The sequence below is a fragment of the Helobdella robusta genome (genome assembly GCF_000326865.2).
Source record: "Helobdella robusta unplaced genomic scaffold HELROscaffold_10, whole genome shotgun sequence".
NCBI lineage: Eukaryota > Metazoa > Annelida > Clitellata > Rhynchobdellida > Glossiphoniidae > Helobdella > Helobdella robusta.
Window position 1 is genome coordinate 512,970 of NW_008703571.1, and position 22,395 is coordinate 535,364.

General features: G+C 34.1%; 3 protein-coding genes across 3 annotated transcripts; 2 read left to right on the plus strand and 1 right to left on the minus strand.

Annotated features, from left to right (window-relative positions):
* Window positions 1–1,358: 1,358 nt before the first annotated feature.
* HELRODRAFT_166522 (hypothetical protein) lies at window positions 1,359–2,063 on the minus strand (the record flags this gene model as incomplete). The annotated part of the gene is made up of 1 exon (XM_009011762.1): window positions 1,359–2,063. The coding sequence occupies one exon, from the start codon at window positions 2,061–2,063 to the stop codon at window positions 1,359–1,361; it is 705 nt and encodes a 234-aa protein (XP_009010010.1).
* Window positions 2,064–5,300: 3,237 nt separating this feature from the next.
* HELRODRAFT_71629 (hypothetical protein) lies at window positions 5,301–8,257 on the plus strand (the record flags this gene model as incomplete). The annotated part of the gene is made up of 7 exons (XM_009011763.1): window positions 5,301–5,390; window positions 5,486–5,530; window positions 5,708–5,817; window positions 6,481–6,721; window positions 7,127–7,336; window positions 7,517–7,619; window positions 8,145–8,257. Coding segments are annotated over 7 exons (912 nt in total), but the record flags the coding sequence as incomplete, so codon positions are not given.
* A 2,494-nt stretch (window positions 8,258–10,751) lies between these two features.
* Window positions 10,752–18,971, plus strand: HELRODRAFT_96716 (hypothetical protein). The gene is made up of 18 exons (XM_009011764.1): window positions 10,752–11,368; window positions 11,486–11,634; window positions 11,875–12,049; window positions 12,200–12,296; window positions 12,491–12,729; window positions 12,900–13,031; window positions 13,507–13,728; window positions 14,032–14,116; window positions 14,478–14,598; window positions 14,983–15,116; window positions 15,501–15,652; window positions 16,288–16,436; window positions 16,596–16,680; window positions 16,921–17,102; window positions 17,278–17,366; window positions 17,761–17,810; window positions 17,987–18,139; window positions 18,393–18,971. The coding sequence occupies exons 1-18, from the start codon at window positions 10,889–10,891 to the stop codon at window positions 18,453–18,455; spliced, it is 2,757 nt and encodes a 918-aa protein (XP_009010012.1). The 5' UTR covers window positions 10,752–10,888; the 3' UTR covers window positions 18,456–18,971.
* The last annotated feature ends 3,424 nt before the right edge of the window (window positions 18,972–22,395 follow it).

The window sequence follows — 22,395 nt, forward strand, 5'->3', positions numbered from 1 at the left end:
TGTCTGCTAGTTCTTAAAAATATGAAAAATGTTGAACTAATAGAAAAATAATAATACTAATTATAATGATAATTAAAAATAATAATAACCAAATAATTTATACAATATATATTATGACTCCTTTAATTCGGTTCCTAGCGTAACACAACGTACAACTAACTTTAATTATTAAACAAACATCCCTTAACTAATGAACCGTTTATTAAACAAACGCGCACTTTTATACACATGTATATATAAATATATGGGTATGAAGGTACTATATAATATATATATATATATATATATATATGCGGGTGTGTGTTTGTGTGTTAGTGTGTGTTTATAAATTAAATCCTGCACCAATTAATAATAATAATTATAATTATATTTCTAAACAAGGAAGAGCTGATATAAATGCGTTAGTTACTCTCGATCTAATCCTTTTCTATATATATATATATTTATATACATATATATACACATGTATACAAACACACACACATACGCAAACACAGACAAACATACACACAAACGTATACATAAAAACGCTTACATACACACACACACACACACACACACACACACACACACACACGATATCTGAATGATAATAATTTTGAGAAAATAAAACTCTATATAAGAGCTCAGGCAATAATACAGCAATAGTAATTACGCCTAACGGTTTCAATCATAAACAATTATATACATATACTACACACACACATATATGTATATACCTATCTATACTACATAGGTATGTTTACTACAATTATCTCCAGAAAAAGAGAAGAGAATGAGAAAAGAGAGGAAGAGAGACAGAGAGAGAGACAGAGAAAAAAAGAGATAAGTTTAGCTTACACCTTTTTTTTATTAGATAAAAAATATTATCGGTTAAAATGATGATAATCTAATAATAATAAAAGTAATAAAAATAATAATAATATAGTACTGTTAATAATTATTATTGTTTACTCTGATCTGAATCACGTTTTAGACATGTCTGATAAGTCATATCTACGTCATTAGGCTTCTGGAAAAACTATGAATGAAAAGAAATTTAACACAACTCAAACAATGCTTATGAATAGGTAGTAATGAAGTGACAAAAAAAATCAGATCTGAGATATATATATATATTTTGAATATATATATATATATATATATATATATATATATATATATATATATATATATATATGCATTATTGTTCGAAAACATACACACACACACACATATATATATATATATTGAATATATATATATATGTGTATGAAATAATTTGCATGCAATTAAAGTAAGTAAATTGAAATTGTTCATTTCTTTTTTCATTCATTAGTCCATTCACTTTCCATTCCTTCATTCACTTGTTTGTTCATTTATTTGTTCATTCCTTTGTTCGCAGGTCTGGTCGTCAGCTTGATATCCACATGTTTAAGACCACATAACACTTGGACTCTGTAATCGAACACGTGATCGATGCTCTTTGTCGGCTCACTCTTGCAGTCTGGACAGAGTAGGCCAACCCTCTTGAAGTACTCCTTCAGACAGCTTCTGTGGTATATGTGGCCGCATTTCAGTTCGTATATGAAAGATTTTTCTATAAATCTTTCATCACAAACACCGCACTTCACTGCTGGATATTTGCTGCTTAAAAAGGGCAGTTTCAAAATGGGACAGTTTGACACGGATTTGAAATAATAATCCGTGTGAAGAAAATCTAATTGGATAGATTTTCCGACGGGTGTTAGGGCCGTTCTTGTTGAAACTTCCGATTCAGAAGAATAAATATTTTCTTCCACTTTTCTAAATAAATGAAACAGTTGGTCGTCAGTTAAGCCATTAAGCTTAACCGGCCAGCTGGCTCCACTTTTTATTTCAGCTGGTCCGGTTGTTATAAATTCAGCGAGGTCTTTTATTTCCTCACTGGAAAGTCCATTTGCTGTATGGAAGCTTTTCAACAAACTTTCACACATGGCAGATCGTTTTGAAATTTGTTCATCAGCGAATTGATCTACGTACATATGGACGTGATGCTTCACAATGTCCTCAAGAGAAAAGAGTTTGACGATGTTACCAGACATTCTTCAAAGTGTAGAACCTGAAAATTTTGAAAAATCGCAAAATTTACGTGTAGGGTGTTTGAGAATTTGCAAATATTCACTTTCATGGAAATCTCATCTCTTTATATACCTGCCAAGGGATCGTAAAAAACAATGGTTTACGATCCATGAAAAAATAAAGTTGTAAAACCAAAGAATGAAGATAACAATGATAAAAAAATTGTTGATTGTAAAATTTGTCGATTGAACAAATTGACCGATCGACCAACCGACCGATCAACCAACCGACCGATCAATCAACCAACCGACCGACCAACCGACCGATCAACCAGCCAACTGACCAACCAACCAACTGACCAACCAACCAGCTGACCTACCGAAGAAACAACTTTTCAAGCGATACACGTAAGAAGCACATTCGAGAAGACGCCAGTTCATAATTGGCCCCGACGTAACTACTCAAAACCCTCTCCGAGTCTATTCTATTATCGACTTGAGAAATGTAGAAGGACTCTCTTGCAACAATAGAATATAACAAACTAACTTACACTCGCACACACACACCACACATACAAACAAACACATACACACACAAACACTCACACACACGCTCATAACACTCACACAATACTCAAATACACAGAAACATACACACATGGATGAACCTTCTTGCTCCTTATATGTATAATATATATTGTATATATCAAGTAGAGTTTCATAACTACTCGTTGTTTCGTGTTTACCAACCAGTCTTACTTATTTTTCAGTGGGGACGGAGGCGTTACAAAACAGTTAGCATTAGTGTATAACTATAGTGTATTTCTAAAAACAATGGTTGTCACCATTATGATGTACTTTTCAAAACAATTAATCAATCCCTTGCGATATATATGTATATATATATATATATACACACACATATATATATTAGCATTCATATAGCGCTTTTTTAATATATTTTTTCTTGGTGGAATGTTAGTATATATATTTATTCTCAGTTTATACAAAAAATATTTAGAAGGATGGAGTTTGAACGAATTGAATGATAGCATAAAATCAACAACAACAACAAATATTGCAACAACGACAATAATAACAATTGTAACAACAACAATAATACTAATTATAATAATTATTATTATAACAATTATCAAATTCACTGTATTAACTCCAAAAAACCCAAGAAAAAATATTCAAATTTTCGGTGATTAAAAAAATAAAAAGATAAAGAATAAATAATTAAATGAATAATTGCTTATTTATATATTTAAATTCTAAAAGTAATAATCACAAAAAATGCACCGAAAAAACAACAATAACAACAACAATAATAATAATAATATGTACCCCGCAATGTTTTCATTGGACCTTTCAATGTTGACTCTGACGCTTTTGCCACTGCTTCAATTTGGTTAGTACATCCATGCTTTTTTTAATTTTATTAGTTGTTTCAAAACACATACACACAAACGCACGAACACACACGCACGAACACTCACACACACACACACGCAAACATACCACACAACACGCACATCCCATCTCATCACGTTATCATCATTATTTATCATCATCATTATTTCTTTATTAAATTTTATTCTCCTTATCAATCGTCGAGTTAACCGATGACGTCATAACGCTCAGTGACGTCATAATGAAAATGGATGATGTCGAGCTGCAGTTCGTTTCGTTTCAGTTGTTGTAATATTGATCCGGATGTTTGTTCAATGGCATATAAATAATAATCCATTGTATCAAACATATCGATGTCTATATATAGACATAAAAATACAGAGAGAGAGAGAGAGAGAGAGAGAGAGAGAGAGAGAGAGAGAGAGAGAGAGAGAAGAGATAGCATAGAAAGTGAAATAAAAACAGTGAATAAATTTATAAAAACAAAATTAATCCAAAAACAAAGATAAATAAATAAGAATGGCAAAAGATTTCTAGGGATGGAAATGACAGACGGACTATTCAACAGTGATTGAATATGATGTAAATATAAATAAACAAAACCAAACACTAATCTGGGATAAGGATATATATATATATATATATATATATATATATATATGTTGCATATATATATATATGTTATATATATATATACAACATACAAACATTCACATACAAATATCTGCAAACATACAAACCTACAAGACATGCAAATACAATCAACAGACATACAGCAACAACATCCCCATACAAACAACGCACAACAAAACCTCCCAAACAACAAACACATCAACGAATCAGTACTAACATACAAATGTGCAAAACATACAAGCATACACAAACATACAAAACAACGGAAAACAAACAAAAAACAATTGCCGACTAGATATTGTGAGCAAGAAGAAGAGCTCGGTTAGTTGATTCTTGAAAAATAGCCATGACCAGCAGATCCAATGCGAGATAAGGAGGAGTGATTTTGATGATGTTGTTTTTGTTGGCGTTATTGATGACGTCATTTTTATTGTTGTTTTTTTTTATACCGATGTTATAGATGCTAGTTGTTATTATTTACAAAGCGCGCGTTATTTAGGATGTTCGTTTGTTTTGTTGTGGTTGCTAGTTCCGTTTGCTTGTTTGTTGATGACGGTTTTTGTTCTTCTGACGTCATTGTTTTTTTACGGTATGATGATGATGATGATGGAGATGATGGGGATGATGATGGAAATGATGGGGATGATGATGGAGATGATGGGGATGATGATGATGGAGATGATGATGATGGGAATGATGATGGTGATTATTAATTACTTGCTCTCTACTACTAATATTACTACTACTATGACTACTACTACTGCTACCATCACTACTATTGCTGCTGCTTCTATAGCTACTACTACTACTACTACTACTACTACTACTACTACCACTACTACTAACTACAACAACTACTACTAATAATAATAGTAATAAAAATAATATTATTATTTATAATGACAATTACAATAATAATGTATAGCAGATACAAAGAGGCTAATTCTTTGAGGAAGTTTGAGAAAAAAATGGTTATTAATGGAATCGCATGAATTTTTAATGTCATTCGTTGCTGTTTGAGTCGGCTTTTAAAAGGTTTTGTTGCATATTTGTAACGAATCGTAATGTTTTTCCTTGGCATATTTGCAATTTTCCATCAAAGATACCTTAGTTATTCATACCATTACATTGAATCTATCCAAATTAGCGGTCTTAGGCAGCAATCCGAACGACGTATCAGGAGAGCAGCGGATCAAGCAGGTGATCCTGAAGGATTACGATAAGACCAGCAGGCCTGTCATCAACGATTCCACCACCGTTAAAGTCCACATTGCTATCTCCCTGTATCACATTTTGGATACTGTGAGTATGTTTGTCTATTTGTTTGTTTGTCTGTCTGTATGTTTGTTTGTTCGTCTGTTTTAATTATTAGTATTATTATTTTTTATTATTTTCAGAACGAGAGGGAGCAAACGTTCACATGCATGCTGGCCATCAGGCAGGTCCGGTGACATACAAATTCGGTCTTCGTCTTATTATTATTATTATTTATATTATTTTATTATTACAATTATTAAAGTTTTAATTATTATTTTCATTACAATAATTATTCTTTATTATTATTATTTTGTTATTTTATTATTATTTATTATTATTATTATTTTATTATTATTTATCAGAAATGGAGAGACGAGTACCTGAAGTGGAATCTTCTCAAGTTCGACAACGTCACCAGCGTCAAAATTCCGTCCGATTCCATCTGGACACCAGATCTCGTCATTCAAAATTTGTTAGTGTGTCGGATTTATGAGGGGGATGGCGTTAGGGCTTGCCCCTCCGCTCCCGCGTTATCAACATACATGTCAAGTTCTGCCAACACATACTATTATTGATAAATTATAAACATTTATTGTTCGGTAACCAGTTTTGGCCTCCTGTCTATGTTGTTTATATTCGCCCGTAGATTAGGATTAGATTAGGCTACTACTACAACAGCTTATAACTATCACTATACTATAACTAGCACTACAACTATTAATATTGCTGCTGCTACTGCTGCTACTACTACATCTGAGTGGTTAAGACACCGAAAGAAAAACTACACACATAATAATGAAATACTTACCGACATACCTACACATGCATTTGCTCCATCCGACTGAATGAATACCTTCGAACCGATATTCACTCGACTACTTTTAAATAAATGGAACATGACTGCTTATTACGTCATGTCTCTTGCCTGTGGTCGCGTTTTGTTTGCTCGTTTTTTTCCCTCCAGTTTGTTTGTATGTTGTGTAGTAGTATATTTTTTTTATCTATTTCGTTGTTTGCTTTAAATCGCCCACACATACACCTCCAACATTACACACACACACACACACACACACACACACACACACACACACATACACATAAAAACACACACACATAAAAACACACACACAAACAGTGCGGGCGACAAATTCAACGATTACATGGTCACTAACACTAAAGTAGATTCAGACGGGGCTGTCCTATGGCTCTTCCCGGCTCTCATAAAAACTTACTGCACCCTTAACGTCAAATATTTCCCCTTCGACACCCAGAAATGCAACATAACTTTCATTTCGTGGACACACCACGGTGATCAGCTGGATGTTTTGTATAGTGAAGATTTCAATAACAGTGTCTACTACATATCGAAGAATCAGGTCGGTTGAAGGAGTGGGTTTGGGATTTGAAATGAACGAATGATATTAATAATTTGAATTAATTTGTTGCGTGTGTGTGTGTGTGTGTGTGTGCGTGAATGAAAGAAATATTTGTGTGTATGTTTGTGTGTGTGTGTGTATAACAATATATGTGTATGAGCATGTGAAATTAATATTTTATTTGGTAGTTTAGTTTTTGTATTCTAAGTTTTTTTCTCTCTCAAAAGTATCACGTTTAATCAAATCAACTCAAATACGAATTAAAAAATTTGATTTCAATCAACCATCTAATCAACCAATCAATAAATCAATCAATCGATTAATGAACTAACACACCAAAAATCTATTTAGCACACACGCACGCACACACACACACACACACACGCACACACACACACTTACAAGGAATGGTCTGTGGACGTTAACACGGGCATAACGGCATACAGACAAGCCAAAAAATACGCCTGCTGCGCGGAACTCTACCCTGACGTCACCTTCACAATTCACATGCGAAGAGGAAGTCTCTTCTACGTCATCAATCTCATAGCACCATGCTTTCTCATCTTCCTGATCAGTTTCTTGGGGTTTTTCCTGCCAGTTGAATCCGGAGAAAAGGTTAGGGATGTGTTGGTTTGTTGGATTTTTTATTTTTAATGGCCGAATATTATTGATTTTGTGTTTATTTAATTAATCAGTTGATTATTTATGTTCTCTCTCTCTTTCTCTCTCTTTCTCACGCACACACACACACACACACACACACACACAGGCACACACACACACACATAATTGTAGGTAAATTTAGAAATCACCATTTTGTTAGCGTTGGTTGTCTTCTTGTTGAGAGTAGGCGAAAGTATGCCTCCAACTCCAGACTCCATTCCTATATTAGGTATAAGTGTGTGTGCATGTGCTTGTGTGTGCGTGTGTGTGATGATGACGGTGATAAAAATGATGATGTGAATAATGGCGATGATGATGAAAGTAGCAATGGCAATGAAGATCTCAAGACCCATGTATAATAAATATCACACAACAACAACATGCCAATGTTTGTTGCAAAAATAATATTGAACGAGCTACGTGGCTAGATTTGTTTTGCTTGCAGGTCCAATTATGCAAACCTGACATGATTGATGTGCAAGTTTGTTACCTTTGCAAGTGTTTTAACTATTTTCATAATAATTCTAACACCTTTTTGGATAACTATTTCCATTGACGTCATCACTTCTGTCATCATCGTCATCACATCATTAACAATATGACAGTCATGATTCTTCGTGACCATTGCCACATCATTAAAAATGACATTAACGTCACTCACCACCATCTTTGTCATCTTCCCGTCATAACATCATCAATAATGACATTAACTAGAAAAAAAGAACGAACTTAAAAAATGCGGGCTAACACTACTACCCAGGTATGTTCTTCGCGTCGACAATGGTGATGGTGAGCATTGCTCTGGTGATGGCGGTCATCGTCACAAACATCTACGCCAAGAGAAACTCAACTGAAAAATGCCCCGAGTGGGTTCTCAGTTTGGCCATCAACTGCTTGAATGCAGAGCATTTCAAGGTTGCTGATCATTTCTCCTCTATACCCAAACAACAACTGCAACAGCAAAAACAACAACAACAACAACAAAAACAAGTAAGTTCTGAGAGCGAGGAGCGAATGAGTAGGCAGAAGGAGCGGATATTCAACATCAACATGGTTCGTAGCATATCGGAAGACTCGCATTATCTTGACTATCAGCCAGCCCAACAACAACGACAACAATATTTACAAAAAACAACAAAAACTCCACAGTTTCAAAGAGTTCAACAACAACTCATGAAAGAAAGCTCTTCTAACTTTACCTTCCTCTCTCGGAGCGATCCGACTGAATTCGCAAGTTTCACGACTCCATCCTACCCCCGCACTAGGCAGGAAGCGGTTCCAGCACCGAAAAACCTTTCCATACAGACGGTCAAAAGTTTGACAGATTTTTCCGCGGTCCAAACTGATGTTGGAAGTTTCCCACGAAAGCAGGAGATCGGAAGCGTGTTCATCGGTGAGCTGCGAAGAAGTTTGAGGAGAGGAATGAGAATCGATTCCTTCGATGAATCCGTTTACGATACCGACGTCGATATTCAAGCCGGTCCCACTCTTCAACCAACATCAACCGGTACATCACTGATAAACAATGAAAACAAACCCCAGAAAAAAAGCATCTTTCAGTCAAAAAGACAACCGTTCAGAAAATGGAGGAAGCGAAAATTGGAGAATAAAACTAACAAGTTGAAATTAGAAGATAACTTGGAAAGTGTGGGAAGCAGGAGTAAGAATCCGAAGCATGCGTACCGGGCTGCTTCTTCCAAGAGCACGGATACCGACGATAGCATGGCGAGTGAAGAGCGGAAGGATAGGGATCGGATGAAGGCAGAATGGAGGTTGGCTGCCATGTTTGCTGACAGGATCTTCCTCTGGATCTTTCTCGTTCTCAGTTCAATCACTCACTTCACTTTGATCTATCAGATGTTCTGCTGATGGTTTCATCAAATTTACTAGGAGAGTGAGTGTACGTTGAATTTAAAGGTTTTTTTTTAACGCGTGAGTATTATAGCACCGAACAAATTACGTGAATGAACGAATGCTGAATTGCTTAGGGCTTTCTAACAGAGTGCATGAAAATGTTGATGTCAAGTCGAATAGTTTAATGAATGGATGAGTGCATGAATGAATTGATGAATGAATTTATGATTACTTAAATAATTTAAAAGTGAATGTATGAAAGAATGAATGAATGAATGAATGAAATAATGAATGAATGAATTAATAAATGAATGAATGCGTATGATTGCATTATTTTAGATTAGATCTTTCTAATTATTGAATATTAAAATTGATATTTCTTGTTATCGTTTTGAATTTCTTAAGCGTTTCGTGAAAGTTAAAATGAACAAATAAAAAAAAACAGATGAAAAAATGAAATTAATAATTACCTAAATATTATTTAAAATCTCTTAGTAAAAATTCTCAAATCAAATTAAACTAACCAAACCACCCTTTGACGTCATCATCATCTATGTATTTCCCAATTTGAAATAAATTATTCCATAAGTGAGTAATTTATCCTAATCATCATGAAAAGATATGATGCTATCCACATAATCGTAAAATGATCATGGATATATATCCATGAAAATGATATACTATCAATACCTATAATGGTATAAAGGTAAACTATTCTACCCTAGCAAGAGGATAAACTAATCTTATCAATGCAAATATAACTATTGAGTTAAAGTCTAAAGTTTACTAACCTTATTTTTATCTCAATAACTTGATATAATATCTCTTTTTGATACAGAGGTACTCACAGAAATCACCTTATACTGTAGAAATACTTAAAAAAATTTCGACTTTTTGACATTTTATTAAATTGAGATTATAAATATAGGTCCTTATTTTATTTCATCTCGATAACAAACACGTACCAAATGCTTATATATCTACTATTTTATTTGGGACCAAGAATTTGACAATTTTATCAGGTTTTACGAGTTTAGAAGAAAACTTAACATAGATCCAGCTCATCTCATATCTGAAATACTTGTGTCAACTTTTGACAGAAGATAACAGTGGTTACGCACACACACACACACCACACACACGCACGCACACATACATTCACATTCACACACAAACACCACACACAGGCACAGATGCTAATTATTTTGACAATGAGTTGAAAGTTCACTTTTAATCATCGATCATATGGTTCTTTTAAAATTGAAATTCAAAAAGATAAACAGATAATCGTGATACGATTTTGTTGAGAAATTCAAACTTATTTGATAATATACAACTAATATAATGTAATAATAATATGTCTGTATATACAATCATGTATGGTTGTTTAATCGAAATCTATCCTATATAAATTTGCTAAGTTTTTGTTACAAACCTGTATTTCTGTAGTAACCTTTTGTTATTATTATTAAACGGTGTCTGATTCCTGTGTTTGTGACATTAGAATTAGTTAGGAAGAGAGTAGTTAAGACAGATTTATTAATTTTGTTAATAATTCAAGATTGTTATGAGTAAAACTAAATTAAAATTTATTAATTAAAATTAATAAATAAAATTGGTAATAAAATAAATTAACACTTGCGATATTAAATGATGATCGCCGCTTACGTTAGCAGTGCAGCTACTGCTTTGGCTCTTTTGTGTCATGTGATAGCAGCAGCAGAAGAAGACGTAGTAGTATTAAACAGTGACAACGACCAGAACACAATCTGTGATGTCAATCCCTATGTATATAGATTCGATTGCCACCCCGAATACTATTCCTCTCCATCCAGGTGTAACAACAGGGGCTGCTGTTGGCGAGATACTTTGAGTAGTAGCAGTAGCAGTATTAATGATGACAGTATTAATACTATTGTCAATAATGATGGAAAAAGTAGTAGCAAAATTGGCAGACCATACTGCTACTTTCCTGTCAACTATCCTTCGTACAAAGTCACTCAGTGGGCAGAAACTAATTATGGTTACAGAGCTGTCTTGATCAAGGAGGCATCATCACCCTGGCCTAATGATATTCTAAATTTGACTCTTTATATTTGGTTCCAAAGTCAAACAGTCCTTCATTTCAAGGTTTGCAACCTTTTTAAATTTAAATTTTTGATAAAAACTAATTTTTGTTATGAATAATCTTCTTATGATAATTAAAAAAAAATTTTTTTTATTAGCATTTTTAAAAATTTTTTCTAGATTGTGGATTCGAAAAATGCAAGGTACGAGGTCCCAATCGAAATGCCTAAGCCACCAGCTGTCAAACCATCAACAACTGATTATTCTGTAGAATATTTCTCGTCACCTTTTGGTCTCAAGGTTCTCAGAAAAAGTACTGGAGCAACATTGTCAGTACATTTTTTATCAAAATTTTTCTTTGAAATAATGCTGCATAATTTAATTTTAATGATGATTAAAAAAGAGTTATTAAAACATTCATTTTCCATTAAAATTTTATTCAAAATGGTTCTATTTTTTAAAAAATCATAAAAATAAATTTAAAAAAAAAACTTAGACGGTTACCATAAATTTCACAAAATTTTGTTTTAATCTTATAAAAAAAAACAAAATAAATTGGAAAAACCCAGATTCAACAGTATAATCTCGACAGCGCCCCTCATATATGCGGATCAGTTTCTGCAGATTAGTACACTTCTCGATTCGCCTTGGCTGTACGGTCTGGGGGAGAACTACGGCCCACTCCTCATCGACGCCACCCAGTATCGAAAGTTCACCTTCTGGGCTCGCGATCAAATTCCTATCGTCTGTTTTTTAGGAAGATTTTTAAAAATGAATAGTTTACAGTCTATAATAAAATATTATTTATTTATTATTATAAATATTTATTATTAGTATTATTCAATTATTTATTGTTATTAATTAAAGTGTTTTAAATTGTATTTTTCACGAAAGATGCATTCAAATTTGTATGGGGCCCACCCATTCTACATGAACATTGAAAAGAGCAAAGAGGCCCATGGAGTTTTCTTTCTTAACAGCAATGCAATGGGTAGGTAAGCTGGGTCGTCATCATTTCAATGACGATGCTGTGATGTAATGATCACAGAGACTGGCGCTTCTGTTGTAGTGACAGAGTGTGAATACAACGAGCAAATTATTCTCTTTGCACGAATACTTTTTGTATTTTTATTTGTTTGAATTTTGAAAATCATAATAATCCAAAATAAACTTACAATACTTCAGAGGTGGATGTTCAGCCCGCACCGGCTCTGACCTTCAGAACGATAGGAGGCGTCCTTGACTTCTACATCTTCACCGGGCCAACCCTGGAGAATGTCGTGCAACAGTACGTTCAGACGATCGGCATTCCCGCCATGCCGCCATTCTGGGGACTGGGGTTCCATCTCTGTAGGTGGAAATATAACAACATCGACAGGTTGAAGACCATCATCAAGAGAAATAAAGATATTGGCATTCCATACGTTTGTTTTGCTTTGTTTGTTTTATGGTTTTTATTTGGTTTTTCTTCATTTTTCCTCCTATACAAAAATAAGTTTGTTTTATTTTCACACACACACACACACACACACACACACACACACACACACACACACACACACACACACACACACACACACACACACATACACAGGACGTTCAATGGAGTGATATAGATTATATGGAGAATGAAAAACTCTGGACTTACGACAAGGTCAATTATAATGGCTTGCCTCAGCTAATAGACCAATTACATAAGGACACTATGAAATATATTATCATACTGGTCAGTTTTGGTGACGTCATTGTTACTAATATATATTATTATTATTATTATTATTGTTGTTATTATTATTATTAATTTTGATGTTCTTGTCATCAAAGCAACGACAGCAATAACAACAAGAACGTTAAAAATGATAATAATACCTAAAACTTTGTACACTCTGAGATTTTAACTTTGATTATTATTTTCTAACAATCCATAATAAGAGTCTTTTTAATTATCTCTAATTATAGTTTGTATCAATTTTTTATCTGATGCCTCTGATACTATATCCTTTTTTGATAGTGTGTTATCTGATAAAATTTAAGACCAGTCGCTATCATTCATTCTTACTTTTCTAATCGGCTCATATCAGCACAGGCCAAAGTTCCATTGGATGAAATTCAATCAGGGAAATTACTGAAAATTAAAACATAAATAAAAAACGAACATCGTCATCATAATCACTAACATCATCATCATCAAAACCGCGCAGGACCCGGGTATAAGTGACAAATACCCCGGCAGGTACCCACCATACGATCGAGGGGTACAACAAAACGTATTCATACGAAACTATACCGGGCATATTCTTCAGGGGCAGGTGTGGCCCGGGCCGACCGTCTACCCTGATTTCACCCATCCCAATGCTACTAGCTGGTGGCTGAAAGATGCCGAAGATTTTCACAAAGTTCTACCGTATGACGGACTGTGGATTGTTAGTTGTGTAGTAATATTTGAAGTAGTAGTAAAGGTAGTCGCAGAAGTAATAGTAGAAAGAGTAGTAGTAGTAGTAGTAGTAGTGATAATAATAATAATGGTAGTAGTAGTAGTAGTAGTAGTAGTAGTCATAGTAGTTGAAGTAATAGTAGTAGTAATAGTAGTAGTAGTAGTAGTAGTAATAATAATAGTAGTAGTAGTAGTTGAAGTAATAGTAGTAGTAGAAGTAGTAGTAGTATATTCTACAAAAAAATTTTAACGAAACCAGATATTTGATTTTCTCATTTTAAAACTAAAAAAGGACATGAACGAGCCATCGAATTTCGTCTCCGGGTCTTCAGTCGGATGTACGATGAATAATCTGGATCGTCCTCCCTTTGTTCCTGGTTCGTATCCACATCATGTCGTCATCGTCGTCGTCATCGTTATCCTAGTCGTATCATTATCATTACTATTTATGCTATCATTGTTCTTATCATCATTATCCTAACAATTATTATAATAATAATAATAATAATTATTATTATTATTTACTCTTATCATCGTCGTCATCATCTTTCTCATCATTCACGTCATCACCATCATCGTCCTTATAATATATATATTATAATATAATAATTATAATAATTTTAAAATATGATTATCTTGTGTCCAATTAATCATTATTATCGTCCTTATAATATATATTATAATATAATAATTATAATAATTTAAAAATGTATTTATCTTTTCCAATTAATCCCGAAGCCATAAGTGGCGATGGAACATTAGAGTTTAAGACACTGTGTGGTTCAGCCAGGCAGCACGTATCGACCCACTACAATCTTCATAATATGTACGGTCTACACGAAGCTATGGCTACTCACGAGTATGTTTTTTGTTGTTTTTGGGGTGTTCTTGGTGATTTGGGTGTTTTGTTGGTGATTTTGGTGTCCTGTTGGTGTTGATATGTTTAGTGTTGTTGTTGTTGGTGGTGCTGATGTTGTTGTTCTTGTGGTTGATGTTGCTGTTGTTAATGTTATGTTTCGTGTTGATGTCATTTTTAATGTGTACATTTTCTACCAATGTGTTTACATCTTTAATGTCATATTTTTTATCTTCTTTTTTTGTGGTTTATTTTCACGGCGTGTTTTTTCTAGATGACATCGCATTACGTAATGTCACACTACATCAAGTTACGTCGCACGCACGCACACACGCACACGCGCACACACACACACACACACGCACACACACGCGTTACGTCACACAGAGTCCTCTTAAAAATAATGAAGAAGAGGTCCCTGTCGGTATCTAGATCGACTTTTCCAAGTCATGGAAAGTACGGCCAGCATTGGACTGGAGACGTCAGAGCAACCTGGACCGATCTTTATTATTCTATCCCAGGTTTTTTTTTATTCGTTCATTCATTCATCCATTCGTTCATCCATTCATTCATTCATTCATTCATCCATTCATTTATTCATTCATTCATTAATTCATCTATTCATTCATTCATTCATTCATTCATCCATTTTTCCATCCATTCATTCATTTATTCATTCATTCATTCATCCATCCATTTATTTATTCATTCATCCATTCATCCATCCATTCATTCATTCATTCATTCATTCAATCATTCGATCAATCATTCCTTCTTACATTCACGGCGATGATGAGGAAGATGATGCGAGTGATGAACGATAGCTTAAAAGTTGATGATGAAGATGAAAATGATGAGAAGAAGAAATTTAATGGTGGAAAAATTGGTCATTCATCATCACGTAGGCTTGTTGAACTTCCAAATGTTTGGCATTCCATTCGTCGGGGCTGATGTGTGTGGATTCTCTGGCAACTCTAATGAAGAACTCTGCATCAGATGGACTCAACTCGGCGCCTTCTACCCATTTATGAGAAATCATAATGATGGAGATAGCATTGTAAGTTCTTTGGTTGGGATAGTATTGTTAGTTCTTTGGTTGGGATAGTATTGTAAGTTCTTTGGTTGGGATAGTATTGTTAGTTCTTTGTTGGAGATAGCATTGTAAGTTCTTTGGTTGGGATAGTATTGTTAGTTCTTTGATGGAGATAGCATTGTAAGTTCTTTGGTTGGGATAGTATTGTTAGTTCTTTGGTGGAGATAGTATTGTTAGTTCTTTGTTGGAGATAGTATTGTTAGTTCTTTGTTGGAGATAGTTATGTTAGTTCTTTGGTGGAGATAATATTGTAGATTCTTTGGTAGAGATATATTTTAGTTCTTTGGTGTTTTTTTTGTGATTTTTTTATAATTTTTTTTGGGCGGTCAATTCGTAGGCAAATTTATTTGGTTGGTTTGTTGATTATTGGACAGTTTTTTGTTGACTGGATAGTTGTACGATTGACCCTTAGATTGATTGGTTGGTTGATTGATTGATTTGATCGATTAATTGATTGACAGATCGATCGATCGATTGATCGATTATTTGATTGACTGATTGATTGAACGATTAATTGATTGATTGATCGATAGAATGATTGATTTATTGATAGTTTGTTTGATTGATGAACTTTTAATACGCCACTTTTAATACGCCAGGACCAAGATCCAGGAGCGTGGGGTACATCGGCCCAGAAGATAATGAAAGAGGCCATCGAACTTAGGTATTCACTCCTGCCCTTCATGTACACTCAGTTTTATTTGAACCAACTAGATGGAAGCCCCGTCATCAGACCGTTGTCCTTCGCGTTAGTCTTCAGTCCTCTTTTCAAATTTAATTTCTTCTCAACTATTTTTAGCACTTACGAAGAACGATGATAACAAAAAGTTTTAATAAATGCTAATAATTTTGTTTGAATAATATAATTTCGATTAATGTTTTTTGGTAATTTTTAATTAAATTGAAGTTTCCAAGCTGACGTTGAAACGTACAAGATTGACAAACAGTTCTTGTGGGGTAGCTCTCTACTCATTAGTCCCATCCTCGAGCGGGTCAGCCATCTTTTATCTATTTTGTCATCATCAGTATCATAATTTTTGTCTCCATCTTCATCATCACCATCATCATTTTGACATCATCGTCATTTTTGTTGTTGAACTTTCCTTGGTTAATGTGATTACGACCACCTACATTTTTTCTCTTACCAATCTTCTTTGAGTCCATTTTTATCACCATCACAAATTTGTCGTCATCTTCACCATCTATATGAAAATACCATTTTCTCAAATCAGGGTAAGTTCAACTTGACGGCCTACTTCCCAAGCGGCGGATGGTACGACGTGTTCAACCACTTCAAGTTAACGAGCGTCGGAAGGTACTACTACTTGAACACCCCCCTCAACAAAATAAACCTCCACCTAAGAGAGGGAAATATCATCCCGTGGCAACAGTCAGCTGTTACTACGGCCAAAAGGTTGGCGCTACGTAATTATTTTAATAATTACTCTTTAATAATTTTATTCAAAAGTTTATATTTTAAAAGTTGTCTATATTGTTGTTAATTTCGATGTTTAATTGGTTTATACTTTATTAATTGGTTTATACTTTATTATGTTTCATTTGACTTGAAAAAAATTCATGTTTAAAAGTCGCAAAAATGCGATCAACTTGATGGCCGGTTTGGATACGAAACAAGCAGCTACTGGCCAATTGTTTTGGGATGATGGTGACTCGTTAGGTGTGTTTTTACGTCTGTGACTGTCTGTGTGTGTTCGTCTGTACGTGTTTGTTTGTGTGCGTGAGTGTTTGTCTCTGTGTGTGTGTCTGTCTGTGTTCGTTTGTGTGCCTGTGTCTCATGTGTGTGCGCGTGTATTTGTGATTTGTGGGACTATGTGTTCGTCTTTGTGCTTTTTTTGTGTGTTTGTCTGTGTGTTCGTCTCTGTACTTCTGTGTGCGTGTCTGTGTGCGTATATGTATATTTATGATGATGACGAGGAGGTTTAGGATAATGAAATTGATGGTGATGATGATTATTATGATGATAAAAATGATGGTGAAGGTCGTGATGATGTTTGTTATGAAGTTATAAAGTGAGTTACATTTTGAACCTTTTGTGGAAAACAAATTTTCAGACACCATTGGAAAGAAGTTGTACACTCTTATAAAGTTCACAGCTTCCAGAGTAAGTTTACTACTACTGCTACTACTACTGCTACTACTACTACTGCTAATAATAATAATAATAATAATAATAACAACAATAATAATAACAATAGCAATAATATTAATCATGGTAATGATAATTTTATTGTTTATATTACAATGTTAATCACTTTTAATGAACGCAAAATTTCCCAGGGCACTTTATACGGTAAAGTACAATTGAAGGGCTACAGGCCGGTTGACGAGTTGAGGCTGGGTTCGATCGCGATCCTGGGTGTCGATAGGAAACCGACTACGCTGCTGCTCAATAACAAGACGAAAGAATTTCAGTGGAGGGATGATGTTAATGTAAGATTTGTTGAAAATGCGCTATATAAATTGATTAGCTGGTTTGTTGATTGATTGGCTGGTTGATAGCTTGATTGATAGATAGATAGATGGTTGGATGGATAAATGGATAGATGGATAAATGGATGGATGGGTGGATGGATAAATGGATAAATGGATGGATAAATTGATGGATAAATTGATGGATGGATTGATATATTGTTAATTTATCGGTAAATTGATTGACTGATTGATTAAACATCTTCTGACACAGGAAATATTCATCACGAACGCAAATGTAACACTACTGGAAGAGTTTACCACCGTATGGATTTAATAATCCTTACCTGATCAGTACAAACGTGCTAAAAATGTACTTAACATTTTTAAAATTAACTTATTAATTCGTAACAGTGTACTTAGTAATTTAAGTGGATTCATTTTTTATTAAATTAAAGGAATGTACTTTTGGACATAATTTTTAACGTTTTAATCCTTCCCGTTACTGGCGTTATTTCCGTTAAAATACGATTTCATTGATTTATTTTATTGCGGCTGGTTTCAGCGAACGTGTTTATGATTTTTTCAATTCACTTTATTGAATGTATGATTTATTAATTATATTTTATTTAAATGCTACTTGCTTGCTTAAGATCGAAAGATAATAAAAATTATTAATTATAAAAATATAATTATTTATTCAATTAATATGATTAATTGATATTTTGAAACCACACACACACACACACACAGATATATATATATATATATATATATATATATATATATATATCATATTGTTAATAAAATATTAAGGCCAACTTCACACTAAACATATCTATCGCTTAGCATTCGCAGATAATAACGCAAATATGGAGTTAATTAATTTAATTGATGTATACATCAAGACACATGCGTAAAAAAGTAAAAATTCATACAGACACACTCACGCACACACACACACACACACACACGTCTATATAGACAGGCACGCAAGCATATATAATACTACAAACATACATACATACACGCATATATAACAGACACGCAATGTTTGTCCTGTGTATAAATGCCACAGGGTAACCATTTTACGTTCGTACGTGAAGGTGGTGTTTTCTAGGTCGATGAACTCGTCATATAGGCGCCATTGATATAATTATGCGTAAAATTCACCAGCAATGATAAAAAATGCCTGTTTTTCTGTCTTTCCTCAGTTGTTCTTTTGTAGTTTTTGACAAACCTAAGCCATATGGTGAAAGTATAGGATGGCTTACTTGAAGCTTTTTAACTGACTTTCAATTTCAAATTCAAAAAATTTGTGTTGGATTAATGAGTAAATTTAATTTTTAATAATAGTAATTGTAAAAAACAATAATGATGATGATGAGGATGATGATGATCGATTACAATGAACTGACGATGATAATGAAGATGATGACGATGATCATCACGAAGTGATAGAATGATGATGCTATATGATGGTTGTCGTATTACGTTCGTATTTTTTCTTTCGTCTGCGTTTGATTACATCCCAAAAAATTTGATTTTTGAAACACCTTTTTTGACTCGTTGACGAATGAATAATTATAATTATTATAAATATATATTATTATTATTATTATTAGATTAAAGTAATAATGTTAAAATTATTAAATATAATAGCAGTTTATAATTATTACTGAAACGTAGGCAAAACAATGTCAGAAATGACAGAACCAACCTAAATTAAAGAAAAATGAAAAAATTGGATACGTCTTAATAACATGATGTCACTGAATTCAAATCATCGTTGAAACCAGCACTTCCTCCACCTCAAACAACGCATCGAAATCTGTGTCCACTCCAGCAACAGTCATGTATTCAACTGACTACACGCATTTGCAACAAATTTTCACAACATCAACATCATCCACACCAGCAGTAACAACAACAGCAACAACAAACATATCAATGTTATTAACAACGACGACCTCTCCTTACACTAACAACTTCAACATTGAACAGTTAGCAATTGAGCAGTTGGATACATTTGACCTTCTGGTCGGTTTGTGGATTCCAGGACTGCTCTGCCTATTCGGTATAATCGGTAACCTACTCTGTCTGTGGGTTCTCTCACAACATACCGGCGGATCGGTTCTCGGCAGTTCTTCGTCTACATTCACATCTCTCAAAGCTCTGGCCTTTTCAGATTTGCTCGTTTTGACAGCAGCAACAGCCCAGCAAATCCTACCGATGATTTGCAAGCACGTTCAATCTTTAGGAAGGTTTTGTTTGGAGGGTATTGGATATTTGCGGCACTACTCGTGGCCGGTTGTGTGCATTGGACAGATGGTGTCCGTCTGGACAACTGTGCTGGTTTCCGCCGAACGATTCGTGGCGATTTGCGCCCCGAATCGTTTGATCGTCTTGCCAAATTGTTCCGAGAACGATGAGACGAGATGTAAGGTACGATTGTCTATCGTTTTCATCTGGTTGGTGTCCGTTTTCTTCAACATCCCTCGATTCTTTGAGTTCGTTTCTGTAGTCGATCGTGTCCCGGTGCACAATGCAAACTGTGCTAAGTTCAACAGAGACAACTGCAGCTACTACAGTAACTACAGCCACCACAACAACAATTATTACCACAACAACTACTTCAGCAACACTAATTTAAACAATGAAACCGTTGCAGGTGACTGGTACTCAAACAAGAAGAGCTTCGTTAACAAACAACTTCATAATAATAACAACAATTCAAAAAACAAGGAAGTTGGTGATGGCGGAGGCGAGGTTGTTCACGTCAATGACGTCATTCTCGAAGCTGATGACGTCACTGTTGGTGAAAGATGTTGGGAGAATGTGACGCTGGTGATCATGGTGAGGAGTGATTTTGGGGAGGACGAGATCTACAGGTTTGTCACGTGATTCCCTAAAGTAATAATAATAATAATAATTATTATTATTATTACTATTATTATTACTTTTCATTTATGCTTAACCGTTTTATATTAATATGAAAATATAACGGGACATGTTACAACCAAATAAATTCAAATAATAATAATAACAATAAAATAAGAATAATAATAGTAATAATAATAATAATACTAGAATAATAAAAATAAAGCGATTTGAAATGGAAGAAACGAAGTTGAAAAGAAATGAAAAAATTTTAATGTTCAGCGGTCCAAATGTTGGCAGTCTATTGATTACATCTCCATTCATTACATGCAGCGCACTGCAATGAGAAAATTCAATGGAGGAAATATAACACGAAATAAAATTTCGCCAAAATTTCTCAAAGTATTAATTCGCCGACCATAGGCTTATTGGTGGTGATATCTTACTCGTTTTTATGATTTTGATGTTGATTAGCAGTAGCCACAGCAGCTGCTGCAGCAGCAGTAGTCATAGTAGTGAAGTTGGTATTAGCAGTAACAGTAGTAGTAGTGAAGTTGGTAGTAGTAGTAGTAGTAGTAGTAGTTGAAGTAGTAGTAGTAGTAGTAGTAGTAGTAGTAGTAGTAGTAGTAGTAGTAGTAGTAGTAGTAGTAGTAGTAGTATGAAAAATACTTAGCCTCGTGGAACAAGTGAAAAGTTTGTTTTCCTGGATTTAAATTTTTAAACATGCTCAACTGACACCTTGTAAAGAAAACGAGTCTACTGCTAATGATTGTTCAAAAATCATTCAAAAAAGTGAACTAATTATTTTTTTGTCGAAACATCTTAGTAGTAATAGTAGTAGTAATAGTAGTAGTAGTGGTAGTAGTATAGTAGTAGTAGAAGTAGTAGTAGTAGTAGTAGTAGTAGTAATTGAAGTAGTAGTAGTAGTAGTAGTAATAATAGTAGTAAAGTAGTAGTAGTAGTAGAAGTGGTAGTAGTAATAGTAGCAGTAATAGTAATAGTGGTACTAGAAAAGTAGTTGTAGTAGTGGTAGTAGTAGTAGTAGTAGTGTAGTAGCAGCAGTAGTGCAGTAGTAGTAGTAGTAGTAGTAGTAGTAGTAGTAGTAGTAGTAGTAGTAGTAGTAGTAGTAGTAGTAGTAGTAGTAGTAGTAGTAGTAGTAGTAGTGTAGTAGTAGTAGCAGCAACAGTTAGTAGTAGTTGTTGTTGCACGTTTTCCAAATTTTTTGTGTTTTTATGTTTTTCAAATTTCTCAATTTTAAAATAATTGGTCTGTTCGGTTTTAAAGATTGTTTTCTTGTTATTTCCTCGTTACTCAACTCTTTTTTTTCTGTATTTTTTTCTTGTTCTCTCTCTCTCCCCCTCTCTCTTTCTCTCTCTTACACTGTCTTTCACAGTACT